Source organism: Mustelus asterias, unplaced genomic scaffold (assembly GCF_964213995.1).
Source record: "Mustelus asterias unplaced genomic scaffold, sMusAst1.hap1.1 HAP1_SCAFFOLD_433, whole genome shotgun sequence".
NCBI lineage: Eukaryota > Metazoa > Chordata > Chondrichthyes > Carcharhiniformes > Triakidae > Mustelus > Mustelus asterias.
In genome coordinates, this window is record NW_027590388.1 from 159,717 (window position 1) to 173,387 (window position 13,671).

The 13,671-nt window shown below is 46.7% G+C and overlaps 1 protein-coding gene across 1 annotated transcript in view; it reads left to right on the forward strand.

The window, feature by feature from the left end:
• Positions 1–6,997, forward strand: part of LOC144486715 (uncharacterized) — a 42,750-nt gene extending 35,753 nt beyond the window's left edge. Inside the window, exons 3-4 of the mRNA XM_078204723.1 lie at positions 6,300–6,612; positions 6,697–6,997. Of these exons, the coding sequence (XP_078060849.1) occupies positions 6,300–6,612; positions 6,697–6,997 (614 nt within the window). The remainder of the gene's footprint in view (positions 1–6,299; positions 6,613–6,696) is intronic.
• Positions 6,998–13,671: the final 6,674 nt, after the last annotated feature.

A 13,671-nucleotide genomic window follows, 5' to 3' on the forward strand; every position in this document is an offset into this window, starting at 1 on the left:
GTCTCCCCTCAACCTCCTTCGCTCCAGTGAGAACAAACCAAGTTTCTCCAACCTCTCCTCATAGCTAATGCCCTCCATACCAGGCAACATCCTGGTAAATCTTTTCTGTACCCTCTCCAAAGCCTCCACATCCTTCTGGTAATGTGGCGATCAGAATTGAACACTATATTCCAAGTGCGGCCTAACTAAGGTTCTATAAAGCATCAACATGAGTTGCCAATTTTTAAACTCAATGCCCCGGCCGATGAAGGCAAGCATGTCATATGCCTTCTTGACTAGTTTCTCCACCTCCATTGCCACTTTCAGAGACCTGTGTACCTGACTTTCAGTGACCTGTGTACCTGACCTGAGTAACATCACCTGACTCTGTCCTTAGACATGATGTGTAGTTGCCGGCGTTGGACTGGGGTGAACACAGTAAGAAGTCTCACAACACCAGGTTAAAGTCCAACAGGTTTATTTGGTAGCAAATACCATTAGCTTTCGGAGCGCTGCTCCTTCGTCAGATGGAGTGGAAATGTGCTCTCAAACAGGGCACAGAGACACAAAAAACAAGTTACAGAATACTGATTAGAATGCGAATCCCTACAACCAGCCAGATCTTAAAGATACAGACAATGTGGGTGGAGGGAGCATTAAGCACAGGTTAAAGAGATGTGTATTGTCTCCAGACAGGACAGCCTGCAAGTCCAGGAGGCAAGCTGTGGGGGTTACTGATAATGTGACATAAATCCAACGTCCCGGTTTAGGCCGTCCTCATGTGTGCGGAACTTGGCTATCAGTTTCTGCTCAGCGATTCTGCGCTGTCATGGATTCATGAGGGGAAAGTCGTGCTTGACGAACATGTTGGATTTTTATGAAGATGTGACTAGGGCGGTTGATGGAGGAGAACCGGTGGATGCGGTGTTTTTGGATTTCCAAAAGGCGTTTGATAAGGTGCCCCATAAAAGGCTGCTGAAGAAGATTAGGGCACACGGAGTTGGGGGTAATGTGTTAAAGTGGATTGGGGACTGGCTATCCGACAGGAAGCAAAGAGTCGGAATAAATGGGTGTTTTTCCGGTTGGAGGAAGGTAACTAGTGGCGTGCCGCAGGGATCGGTACTCGGGCCGCAACTGTTTACCATTTATATAGATGATCTGGAGGAGGGGACGGAGTGTAGGGTAACGAAGTTTGCAGACGACACAAAGATAAGTGGAAAAGTGAATCGTGTGGAGGACGGAGAAGATCTGCAGAGAGATTTGGACAGGCTGAGTGAGTGGGCGAGGATATGGCAAATGGAGTATAACGTTGAGAAATGCGAGGTTATACACTTTGGAGGAAATAATAACAAATGGGATTACTATCTCAATGGAAACAAATTAAAACATGCTACCGTGCAAAGGGACCTGGGGGTCCTTGTGCATGAGACGCAAAAGCCCAGTCTGCAGGTACAACAGGTGATCAAGAAGGCAAATGGGATGTTGGCCTATATTGCGAAGGGGATAGAATATAAAAGCAGGGATGTCTTGATGCACCTGTACAGGGCATTGGTGAGGCCGCAGCTGGAATACTGTGTGCAGTATTGGTCCCCTTATATGAGGAAGGATATATTGGCATTGGAGGGAGTGCAGAGAAGGTTCACCAGGTTGATACCGGAGATGAGGGGTTTGGATTATGAGGAGAGGCTGAGGAGATTGGGTTTGTACTCGTTGGAGTTTAGAAGGATGAGGGGGGATCTTATGGAGACTTATAAGATAATGCGGGGGCTGGATAGGGTGGAGGCGGAGAGATTCTTTCCACTTAGTAAGGAAGTTAAAACTAGAGGACACAGCCTCAAAATAAAGGGGGGTCGGTTTAAGACAGAGTTGAGGAGGAACTTCTTCTCCCAGAGGGTGGTGAATCTCTGGAATTCTCTGTCCACTGAGGTGGTGGAGGCTACCTCGCTGAATATGTTTAAAGCGCGGATGGATGGATTCCTGATCGGTAAGGGAATTAAGGGTTATGGGGATCAGGCGGGTAAGTGGTACTGATCCACGTCAGATCAGCCATGATCTTATTGAATGGCGGGGCAGGCTCGAGGGGCTAGATGGCCTACTCCTGCTCCTATTTCTTATGTTCTTATGTCGTGTGTCGTGAAGGCCGCCTTGGAGAACGCTTACCTGAAGATCCAAGGCTGAATGCCCACGACTGCTGAAGTGCTCCCCCACAGGAAGAGAACAGTCTTGCCTGGTGATTGTCGAGCGGTGTTCATTCATCCGTTGTCGTAGCATCTGCATGGTTTCCCCAATGTACCATGCTTCGGGACATCCTTTCCTGCAGCGTATCAGGTAGACAACGTTGGCCGAGTTGCAAGAGTAGGTACCGTGTACCTAGTAGGCGGTGTTCTCACGTGAGATGATGGCATCCGCGTCGATGATCCGGCACGTCTTGCAGAGGTTGCTGTGGCAGGGTTGTGTGGTGTCGTGGTCACTGTTCTCCTGAAGGCTGGGTAGTTTGCTGCGGACAATGGTCTGTTTGAGGTTGCGCAGTTGTTTGAAGACAAGAAGTGGGTGTGTGGGGATGGCCTTGGCGAGATGTTCGTCTTCATCAATGACACCGCTCGACAATCACCAGGCAAGACTGTTCTCTTCCTGTGGGGGAGCATTTCAGCAGTCACGGGCATTCAGCCTCTGATCTTCAGGTAAGCGTTCTCCAAGACGGCCTTCACGACACACCACAACGCAGAGTCGCTGAGCAGAAACTGATAGCCAAGTTCCGCACACATGAGGATGGCCTAAACCGGGATGTTGGATTTACGTCACATTATCAGTAACCCCCACAGCTTGCCTCCTGGACTTGCAGGCCGTTCTGTCTGGAGACAATACACATCTCTTTAACCTGTGCTTAATGCTCCCTCCACCCACATTGTCTGTATCTTTAAGATCTGGCTGGCTGTCGGGATTCGCATTCTAATCAGTATTCTGTAACTTGATTTGTGTGTTTCTGTGCCCTGTTTGAGAGCACATTTCCACTCCATCTGACGAAGGAGAAGCGCTCCGAAAGCTAATGGTATTTGCTACCAAATAAACCTATTGGACTTTAACCTGGTGTTGTTAAAACTCTTACTCTGTCCTTAGAAACATAGAAATCCTACAGTGCAGAAAGAGGCCATTCGGCTCATCGAGTCTGCACCGACCACAATCCCACCCAGGCCCTATCACCATATCCCTACATATTTTACCCGCTAATCCCTCTAACCTACGCTTGATTCTGTTTGTCTGCAGCTGGAACTCTCGTCCATTCCTTCAATAACTCCAGACTTAACTATCCGAATGCATTCCCGGCCTCCTACATTCAATCTCCCTGAAGTCTTGAAGTCATCCAAATCTCTGCTGGCCATGTGCTTACTCACATCAAGTCTTGTTCATCATCACCCCCGAGCTCACTGACCTGCAAAGGCATTTAGTGTGAAAAACACTTCTTTGAAATGCCCTGGGAAAGTCTATGACATGGAAGACACATAAATACAGATTGTTATTATTGACATGTATCATTGTTCCTTCATCATCACTGGGTGAATAACCTGTAACTCTTACCTAATGCATTGTGGGAGCACCTTCACCACATGGACTGCAACGGTTCAAGAAGGTCAAACATCATCTTGCCCACAGGTACCCGAGGATGGGGAATGTTTGCTGCTGGTCTTGTTAGTGAAAGGACACAGTCTATTTATTTATTAGCATCATAAGTAGGCTTACATTCACATTGCAATGAAGTTACTGTGAAAACCCCATAGTCGCCACACTCCGGCGCCTGTTCGGGTTCACTGAGGGAGAATTCAGCATGGCCAATGTACCTAACCAGCACGTCTTTCGGACTGTGGGAGGAAACCAGAGCACCCAGAGGGAACTCACGCAGATACGAAGAGAACGTGCAAACTCCACACAGACTCCACAAGGCTGGGAATCGAATCCAGTGTCCCTGGCGCTGTGAGGCAGCAGTGCTAACCACCGTGCCACCTTAATGTTCACATCAAAGCAAAAACAGTGACTTAACTATTTGGGACTTTCAAAGGTGGTGATTTTAACCAACATCCCCCACGGTGGTGAATGTTGAGTATAAAAGTTGGCAAATTATGTTACAGTCATATCAAATATTGGTTAGGTCACATTTGGAATACTGTGTCCAATTCTGGTCGGCATTCTACCAGAAGGACGTGGTGGCTTTGGAGGGAGTACAGAAAATGTTTACCAGGATGTTGCATGGTATGGAGGGTATTAGCTATGAGGAAAGATTGAATAAACTGGAAAGATGGAGACCATGGGACAACCTGATAGAAGTTTATAAAATTATGAGGGGCGTAGGTAAGGTAACAGTTGGAAGCTTTCTTCCTGGACAGAAATGACAATCACAAGGGGGCACAATTCAAAGTAAGGGGGGGGAAAAGTTCAGTGGAGACACGGGGGGGACGTTTTTTTTACACAGTGGGTGGTGGGGCCTGGAATGCACTGCCAAGTGAGGTGGTCGAGGCAGATACATTAGCAACATTTAAAACTTATCTGGATAGAAACATGAACAGACGGTGTATAGAGGGATATAAGCGGTTGGTTTAGATAGGACAACGTGATGGGCGCAGGCTTGTGGGCTGAAGGGCCTGTTCCTGTGCTGTACTGTTCTTTGTTCTTTATCCCCTATCCACACCATAGGGGAACAGTGCGCAGGCGCAGTACCGAACATGGTCGGGAGCATGCGCGATGTCAGTGATGGCGAAGGGGAGAGAGGATCCTTTTGTCTGATCCGCAGCCGGTGAAGGTGTGGAAACGCGCAGGGCCGATGGAGTCGGCGGGTGAACGGGGAGGGTTTCTAAATACCTGCTGAAAGCCTCAAACCGCGAATACGGACCTGCAGGTTCCGCGTTTGCAGCTCCGGTTTGTCCTCCTGGGGCGAAGACCCCGGTTACCAGCCGCCATCTTAGTTCAGCGGAGGGCAGAGCGCATGCGCTGACGTCTTGGTGACGCCCATTGTCACACAACAGAGAGTGGACGGGATTCAGGATTTCTGTTTTTAACTGGGTCCTAGTGCCCGAGTCACATAAAAGGATCAGTCACACTGGTCAGAACTTTCTGGTTCAGTGAGGAAGGTTCCCTTTGGTTTTGTTGATGCTTGGTTGTTGATTTTAGTCTTTCAGTTCGTTTGGACCATATGATTGGAGGGAATAAGAAAGGAAAGAATGTTCCATCCGAACTAGAATTGTCTGTTCTGAATTTCTATCCTGTATTTACACTGATAACTTCTGTAAACTCCTTTTACAGGGGATTAGGATGGGAGGATTGACAGGTGGGAAACTTAAATCAAACATCACATTGAGATCTGACAGTCATTCGATTCATCAGGACCTGAATATCAATGTGGAAGGAGAAATGTTTGTTTGTTCTGTCTGTGGGAAAAGATTTCAAACATCAGTGTGACTGGAAAAGCAGCGAGACACACACACCCGAGTGACAGCGTTCCAGTGAACTGACTGTGAAAAGAGCTTGAACCAGTTACACAGCCTGAAAAAACATCACACCATTCACAGCAGGGAGGAACCGTACATGTGCAGTGTGTGTAGTCAACTGATCATCAACCTGGAGAGACACAAGGATACTGGCACCATGGAGAAACCATGGAAATGTGAGGAACATAGAACAGTACAGCACAGAACAGGCCCTTCGGCCCACGATGTTGTGCCGAGCTTTATCTGGAACCAAGATCAAGCTGTCCCACTCCCTATCATCCTGGTGTGCTCCATGTGCCTATCCAATAACTTCTTAAATGTTTCTAAAGTGTCTGACTCCACTATCACTGCAGGCAGTCCATTCCACACCCCAACCACTCTCTGCATGAAGAACCTACCTCTGATATCCGTCCTGTATCTCCCACCACGAACCCTATAGTTATGCCCCCTTGTAATAGCTCTATCCACCCGAGGAAATAGTCTTTGAACGTTCACTCTATCTATCCCCTTCATCATTTTATACACCTCTATTAAGTCTCCCCTCAGCCTCCTCCGCTCCAGAGAGAACAGCCCTAGCTCCCTCAACCTTTCCTCATATGACCTACCCTCCAAACCAGGCAGCATCCTGGTAAATCTCCTCTGCACTCTTTCCAGCGCTTCCACATCCTTCTTATAGTGAGGTGACCAGAACTGCACACAATATTCCAAATGTGGTCTCACCGAGGTCCTGTACAGTTGCAGCATAACCCCACGGCTCTTAAACTCCAACCCCCTGTTAATAAAAGCTAACACACTATAGGCCTTCTTCACAGCTCTATCCACTTGACTGGCCATCCCAGCTGGAAATCCATCAGCGCACTCACACTGGGGAGAGGCCATTCACCTGCTCCATGTGTGGGAAGGGATTCAGAGAGTCATCCAACCTGCTGCAACACCAGCGAGTTCACACTGACCTGAGACCTTTTAAATGCCCAGACTGCGGGAAGGGCTATAAAAGTTCTGGGGACCTGATGTCCCATCAACGTGTTCACACTGACCAGAGGCCATTCAGGTGCTTTCACTGCGGGACTGGGTTCAGGAAATCATCTGAATTCACTGTACATCAGCGCACTCACACTGGGGAGAGGCCGTTCACCTGCTCCATGTGTGGGAAGGGGTTCATTAATTCATCCAACCTGCTGAGACACCAGCGCACTCACTCTGATGCAAGAACTTTCAAATGTCCTGACTGTGAGGAGAGCTTTAAAAACAGTGATAATCTGCTGAGACATCGACGCACTCACACTGGAGAGAGGCCGTTCACCTGCTCTGAGTGTGGGAAGGGATTCACTCGATCAGCCGCACTGCTGACACACCGGCGAGTTCACAGCGGAGAGCGGCCATTCGCCTGCTCGGAGTGTGGGAAGAGATTTACTTATTCATCTCATCTATTGAAACACCAGCGCACTCACACTGTGGAGAGACCATTCACCTGCTCCATGTGTGGGAAGGGATTCACTCAATCTTCTAACCTGCTGACACACCAGCAAATTCACAAGTGAGTGCAGAGGTTGGAGTTCTCTGTATTGCTGCTGTTGATCACATTGAGGACTAAATGTGTGGATTAAACCTGAGGTGTGTAAGAAATGTGTCCCAGCTGCTCTTCCATGGTTCAGAGCTCCTCGGCACGGAACAGAGGCTCCTTTACAACTGTGTTTAGAGTCAGGAAGAACAACAGTGAATGCTGGAAACATGCCGTCAAATCAGAGATTGGTGTAAAACTGGGATCTGTTCCTGAGTGAGAGTGAAACAGCAGGTTTAAGTTTCCTGTCTGGAACTGATTGTGGTAATTATGGTAATCATAGAATCCCAACAGTGCAGAAGGAGGCCATTTGGCCCATCGAGTCTGCACCGACTCTCTGTCAGAGCATCTTCCCCAGACACACCCCTCCCACGCTAGCCCCATTACCCCACGCATTTACCCCACTAATTCCCCGAACCATAACATCTTGGGACATCTATGGGGCAATTTAGCATTGGTCAATCTGCCTAACCTGTACATCTTTGGACTGTGGCAGGCAACCAGGGAGCATTTCCATGGAGATGCTGCTTCGACCCAGAGTGTAATGGTAATGCTGCTGCACTTTGATACGACTGCTCAGACATTAGACTGTGTCAGCTCTTATTGATACTGAATAAAATCTAACCACTGTCACCAATAAGGGTTATCACTGGCAATCATTTCAGAGTTTGGGGAAAGAGAATAAAGGGCTAATGGACACCCCGAATCCCAATTCTATAGAATAAAAGGATGTTCACAATACTCTGGGCCCAAATGGTTTCTCTTCAGCTCCTCTGCACCCTGTTACTGTGACTCCACACTTTGGGCACATGGACTGAACCCCAGGGGTTCCATCACCATCTGCCCCAATCGCCCCGTCTCCTGCCCCAATTGGCTGGAGGCCCATTTCCCAGTCAGTCCTCCAGCACCTTCCTGTCTCTCTATCAGTGCAACGCCCAGGGCAGCTTCCCAATTGAGGCTCAGGCCCTGTTATTCTCAGCGAAATTCAGCTCTCAACTCCGTCACCTGGCTGTCACTAACATGAGCAACAGAGAGAGAAAGGTGCCCCAGGCTGAAATGGGAACTTGAAACTTGTGGCTCCAAACAAACTCTTCAACATTTGTGCATTCAATACCTGTTTTTGTATGAGGTTGTTATTTTGACATTGAGGCACTGGAGGCGAAGAATAACTTTCCCTTTCCAACTTTGAATTAGAACCATAGAACCATAGAAAATTACAGCTCAGAAACAGGCCTTTTGGCCCTTCTTGTCTGTGCCGAACCATTTTTTGCCTAGTCCCACTGATCTGCACTTGGACCATATCCCTCCACACCCCTCTCATCCATGAACCCGTTCCAAGTTTTTCTTAAATGTTAAAAGTGACCCTGCATTTACCACTTTATCCGGCAGCTCATTCCACACTCCCACCGCTCTCTGCGTGAAGAAGCCCCCCCTAATATTCCCTTTAAACTTTTCTCCTTTCACCCTTAACCCATGCCCTCTGGTTTTTTTCTCCCCGAGCCTCAGCGGAAAAATCCTGCTTGCCTTCACTCTATCTATACCCATCAAAATCTTATACACCTCTATCAAATCTCCCCTCAATCTTCTACGCTCCAGGGAATAAAGTCCCAACTGAATCAATCTCTCTCTGTAACTCAGTTTCTCAAGTCCCGGCAACATCCTTGTGAACCTGTCTATTGTCTATTGTATCAGCCACAGCGCAGTGGATCCACACGCTTCCACAAGAAACTGCAAAGGGTGGTGAACGTATCCAGTCTATCTCACAAACCAGCCTCCCATCCATTGCCTCTGTCTACACTTCCAGCTGCTTTGGAAAAACAGCCAGCATAATCACGGACCCTACACAGCCCAGACATTCTCCCTTCCACCTTCTTCCGTTGGGAAAAAGATACAAAAGTCTGAGGACACATACCAACTGACTTCCCTGCTGCCATCAGACTTTTGAATGGACCTACCTCGTATTAAGTTGATCTTTCTCTACATTCTAGCTGTGACTGTAGCACTACATTCTGCACTCTCTCCTTTCCTTCTCTATGTATGGCATGCTTTGTATCGCGTGCAAGAAACAATATTTTTCACTGTACACTAATACATGTGATGATAATAAATCAAATCTTCACTCCGAATCTGAAGATTGTTCTTTCCAATCCCAGTCCATTGACCTGAGGCCAACATTCAAAGTGCCAGCACTGAGGGAGTGCTGCATTATTAGAGCTGCTGCCTTTAGGATGAGATGCCAACCCAAGTACCCCATCTGCCCCTTCAAGGACATAGATGTTACCATGGATATGATTTTGAAGAAGAGCAGGGGGGGGCTATCCCCAGAGTCCTGACCAATATTTATCAATCAACATCACTACAGATCATCTGCTCGTGATCATGTTGCTGCTTTTGGGATCTTGCTGTGTACACATTAGCTGCCACATTTCCTGCATTACAACAATGACCACACTTCAAAGCTGCTTCATTGGTTGGAAAGTGCATTGGGACATCCTGTGGTCCTGAACGATGCTAAATGCAAGTTTTTAATTTCAGATTTGTGTTCCCTGATCTTGATATCTGAATTTTAATTGATTTCAGCCACCCCCCAACTTGCCATTTAACAAATTCACCTTGGATCGAAGAATATTTTAACCAATTAAGGCAACAGCAGGAATCTACGGTGGGTAAATTTTAAAAATAAGTTTATTCGACAAGAAATGTTTACTTCAAACATTGGCTTTTACAGCTTGATGTGGGTGATCAGTCTGTCGAAGGTTAACCCTCTCTGGCTCCTTCTTTGACAGGAATTCTTGTGGATTTCAACCTCAGAAGTCTGGTTCCTTCTTTGACAATAATTTACCTGGAACTCGACCCTGTGAATATTCAGTACTTGGCTGGCAGGGAAGATGTTGGGAATCTCTACTTTTATCCCCAAAGTGACCATTACCTGACATCAGAGTTGGGCTGATTGTGACGTGACACTTGGTCAATTTGGTTACCAGATTAATTTAACCGGATCCCCAATTACTGACACCACCTTCTCTCATTATCTTAGACAGGAAAACAATTGCACAGTTTCATACTAACCCTTTATCTGATTCTATACAATCAGGTATTCAGACAATTTCAAATTCTGAGACAAATCAGAGCTTGAAGGTCTCTCTTACCAGTACATTTATCATCATTGCACATTCTTCACATACACAGCAATTCAGATGATATGTTTTTACAGCAAATAAAACTCAGCCTTTTACTATAAGCCGACTTGTGACACTAATAGATAAACAAAAAAATGACATTCTTTATCGATTTATTAACTGTAACTCAATTAAATCTCACTACTTCTCCAGTTATTTGTTACTGACTGCGAGCTAATTAATACAGTAATCTTTAGTTAATAAACTTGGTTCCTACAAGATAGACTGGTTCAAAAAGACAGTTTGTCGAAAGACAACAGCTTTCTTCCTTACTAATCCTGACCAGACTGAACAATTAACCTTATTCTTCAGCTGGACTTTGGAAGAATATGATATCCTGTAGCTTATCAAAATTATAAAATAATTTCTTTCTTTAAACAACTTCTGCCGGCTCTGCAGTTTCTGGAAACATTTCAGGTTATTCAGTGTTAATATTTTAAAATAAAGATCTACCCTTTATATAATTGTCTATTACACTGAGTCACTGATGATAGCTTATTCAAGGTTCATTACTGAATAACCATATGTTACATATAAAATCAATTTGTAGCTAATAAAGCCAGTGACAGAAGGTGAACAGACTGTTAGAAGCCACATGTTCGATTTTAAAATGGTTTCCTTGACCTTGTTACTTATAGCAATGAATATGGTATGAAAGTGATTGAATTTTAAAACTAAATTTGATGACTCAGGCCTGCAATTTCCTCCATTACAACAGTCACTACAATTCACAGAACTTCATTCACTGTATAATGTTTCAGGACAATGGCAAAGATAGATAGAGAAACAAGGTGGTGAAAGGTTATCAGGGGGAGGTGGGAATGTGGAGTTGAGGTTTCAATTAGATCAGCCATGATTATGTTGAATGGCAGAACAGGCTCCTGATTCACATGTTCATCTGACACCCTGTGGTTGTGAGAGGTGCTATAGAAATGCAATTTTTTTTTGTTTCCCCACAATGTTGGATAATTACACTCAGTCCCTGCATCAAAATCATTGTTAAAGGTTGAGTCTAAATTTGACACATTTTGAATGCTGGGGTGGTTTTCTCCAAAGAGAAGACGAAGAAGTGATCTGATGGAAGTCTTTAAGATTATGAAGGGGTTCAATAATCCAACGGGGATTTAATGAGAAACCTCTTTACCCAGCGAGTGGTGAGACTGTGGAACTCACTATCACAGCGAGTGGTGAGACTGTGGAACTCACTATCACAGCGAGTAGTGAGACTGTGGAACTCACTATCACAGCGAGTGGTGAGACTGTGGAACTCACTATCACAGCGAGTGGTGAGACTGTGGAACTCACTATCACAGCGAGTGGTGAGACTGTGGAACTCACTATCACAGCGAGTGGTGAAACTGTAGAACTCATGACCACAGCGAGTGGTGAGAATGTGGAACTCACCATCACAGCGAGTGGTGAGAATGTGGAACTCACCATCACAGCGAGTGGTGAGAATGTGGAACTCACCATCACAGCGAGTGGTGAGAATGTGGAACTCACTGTCACAGCGAGTGATGAGAATGTGGAACTCACCATCACAGCGAGTGGTGAGACTGTGGAACTCACTATCACAGCGAGTGGTGAGAATGTGGAACTCACTATCACAGCGAGTGGTGAGAATGTGGAACTCACTATCACAGCGAGTGGTGAGACTGTAGAACTCATGACCACAGCGAGTGGTGAGAATGTGGAACTCACCATCACAGCGAGTGGTGAGAATGTGGAACTCACTATCACAGCGAGTGGTGAGACTGTAGAACTCATGACCACAGCGAGTGGTGAGACTGTGGAACTCACTATCACAGTGAGTGGTGAGACTGTGGAACTCACTATCACAGCGAGTGGTGAGACTGTGGAACTCACTATCACAGCGAGTGGTGAGACTGTGGAACTCACTATCACAGCGAGTAGTGAGACTGTGGAACTCACTATCACAGTGAGTGGTGAGACTGTGGAACTCACTATCACAGCGAGTGGTGAGACTGTGGAACTCACTATCACAGCGAGTGGTGAGACTGTGGAACTCACTATCACAGCGAGTGGTGAGACTGTAGAACTCATGACCACAGCGAGTGGTGAGAATGTGGAACTCACCATCACAGCGAGTGGTGGGAATGTGGAACTCACCATCACAGCGAGTGGTGAGAATGTGGAACTCACCATCACAGCGAGTGGTGAGAATGTGGAACTCACTATCACAGCGAGTGGTGAGACTGTAGAACTCATGACCACAGCGAGTGGTGAGAATGTGGAACTCACCATCACAGCGAGTGGTGAGAATGTGGAACTCACTATCACAGCGAGTGGTGAGACTGTAGAACTCATGACCACAGCGAGTGGTGAGAATGTGGAACTCACTGTCACAGCGAGTGATGAGAATGTGGAACTCACCATCACAGCGAGTGGTGAGACTGTGGAACTCACTATCACAGCGAGTGGTGAGAATGTGGAACTCACTATCACAGTGAGTGGTGAGACTGTGGAACTCACTATCACAGCGAGTGGTGAGACTGTGGAACTCATGACCACAGCGAGTGGTGAGAATGTGGAACTCACCATCACAGCGAGTGGTGAGAATGTGGAACTCACTATCACAGCGAGTGATGAGACTGTAGAACTCATGACCACAGCGAGTGGTGAGACTGTGGAACTCACTATCACAGTGAGTGGTGAGACTGTGGAACTCACTATCACAGCGAGTGGTGAGACTGTGGAACTCACTATCACAGCGAGTAGTGAGACTGTGGAACTCACTATCACAGCGAGTAGTGAGACTGTGGAACTCACTATCACAGCGAGTGGTGAGACTGTGGAACTCACTATCACAGCGAGTGGTGAGAATGTGGAACTCACTATCACAGCGAGTGGTGAGACTGTGGAACTCATGACCACAGCGAGTGGTGAGACTGTAGAACTCATGACCACAGCGAGTGGTGAGAATGTGGAACTCACTATCACAGCGAGTGGTGAGACTGTGGAACTCACTATCACAGCGAGTGGTGAGACTGTGGAACTCATGACCACAGCGAGTGGTGAGACTGTAGAACTCATGACCACAGCGAGTGGTGAGAATGTGGAACTCACCATCACAGCGAGTGGTGAGAATGTGGAACTCACCATCACAGCGAGTGGTGAGAATGTGGAACTCACCATCACAGCGAGTGGTGAGACTGTGGAACTCACCATCACAGCGAGTGGTGAGAATGTGGAACTCACCATCACAGCGAGTGGTGAGAATGTGGAACTCACCATCACAGCGAGTGGTGAGACTGTGGAACTCACTATCACAGCGAGTGGTGAGAATGTGGAACTCACTGTCACAGCGAGTGGTTGAGGTGAACAGCGTGAATACATTGAAGGGGAAGCGAGATACATACATGAGGGAGAAAGGAATAGAAGGATATGCTGATGGGGGGAGATGAAGAGGGGTGGGTGGAAACTTATGTGGAGTATAAATAGTGACACAGACTGA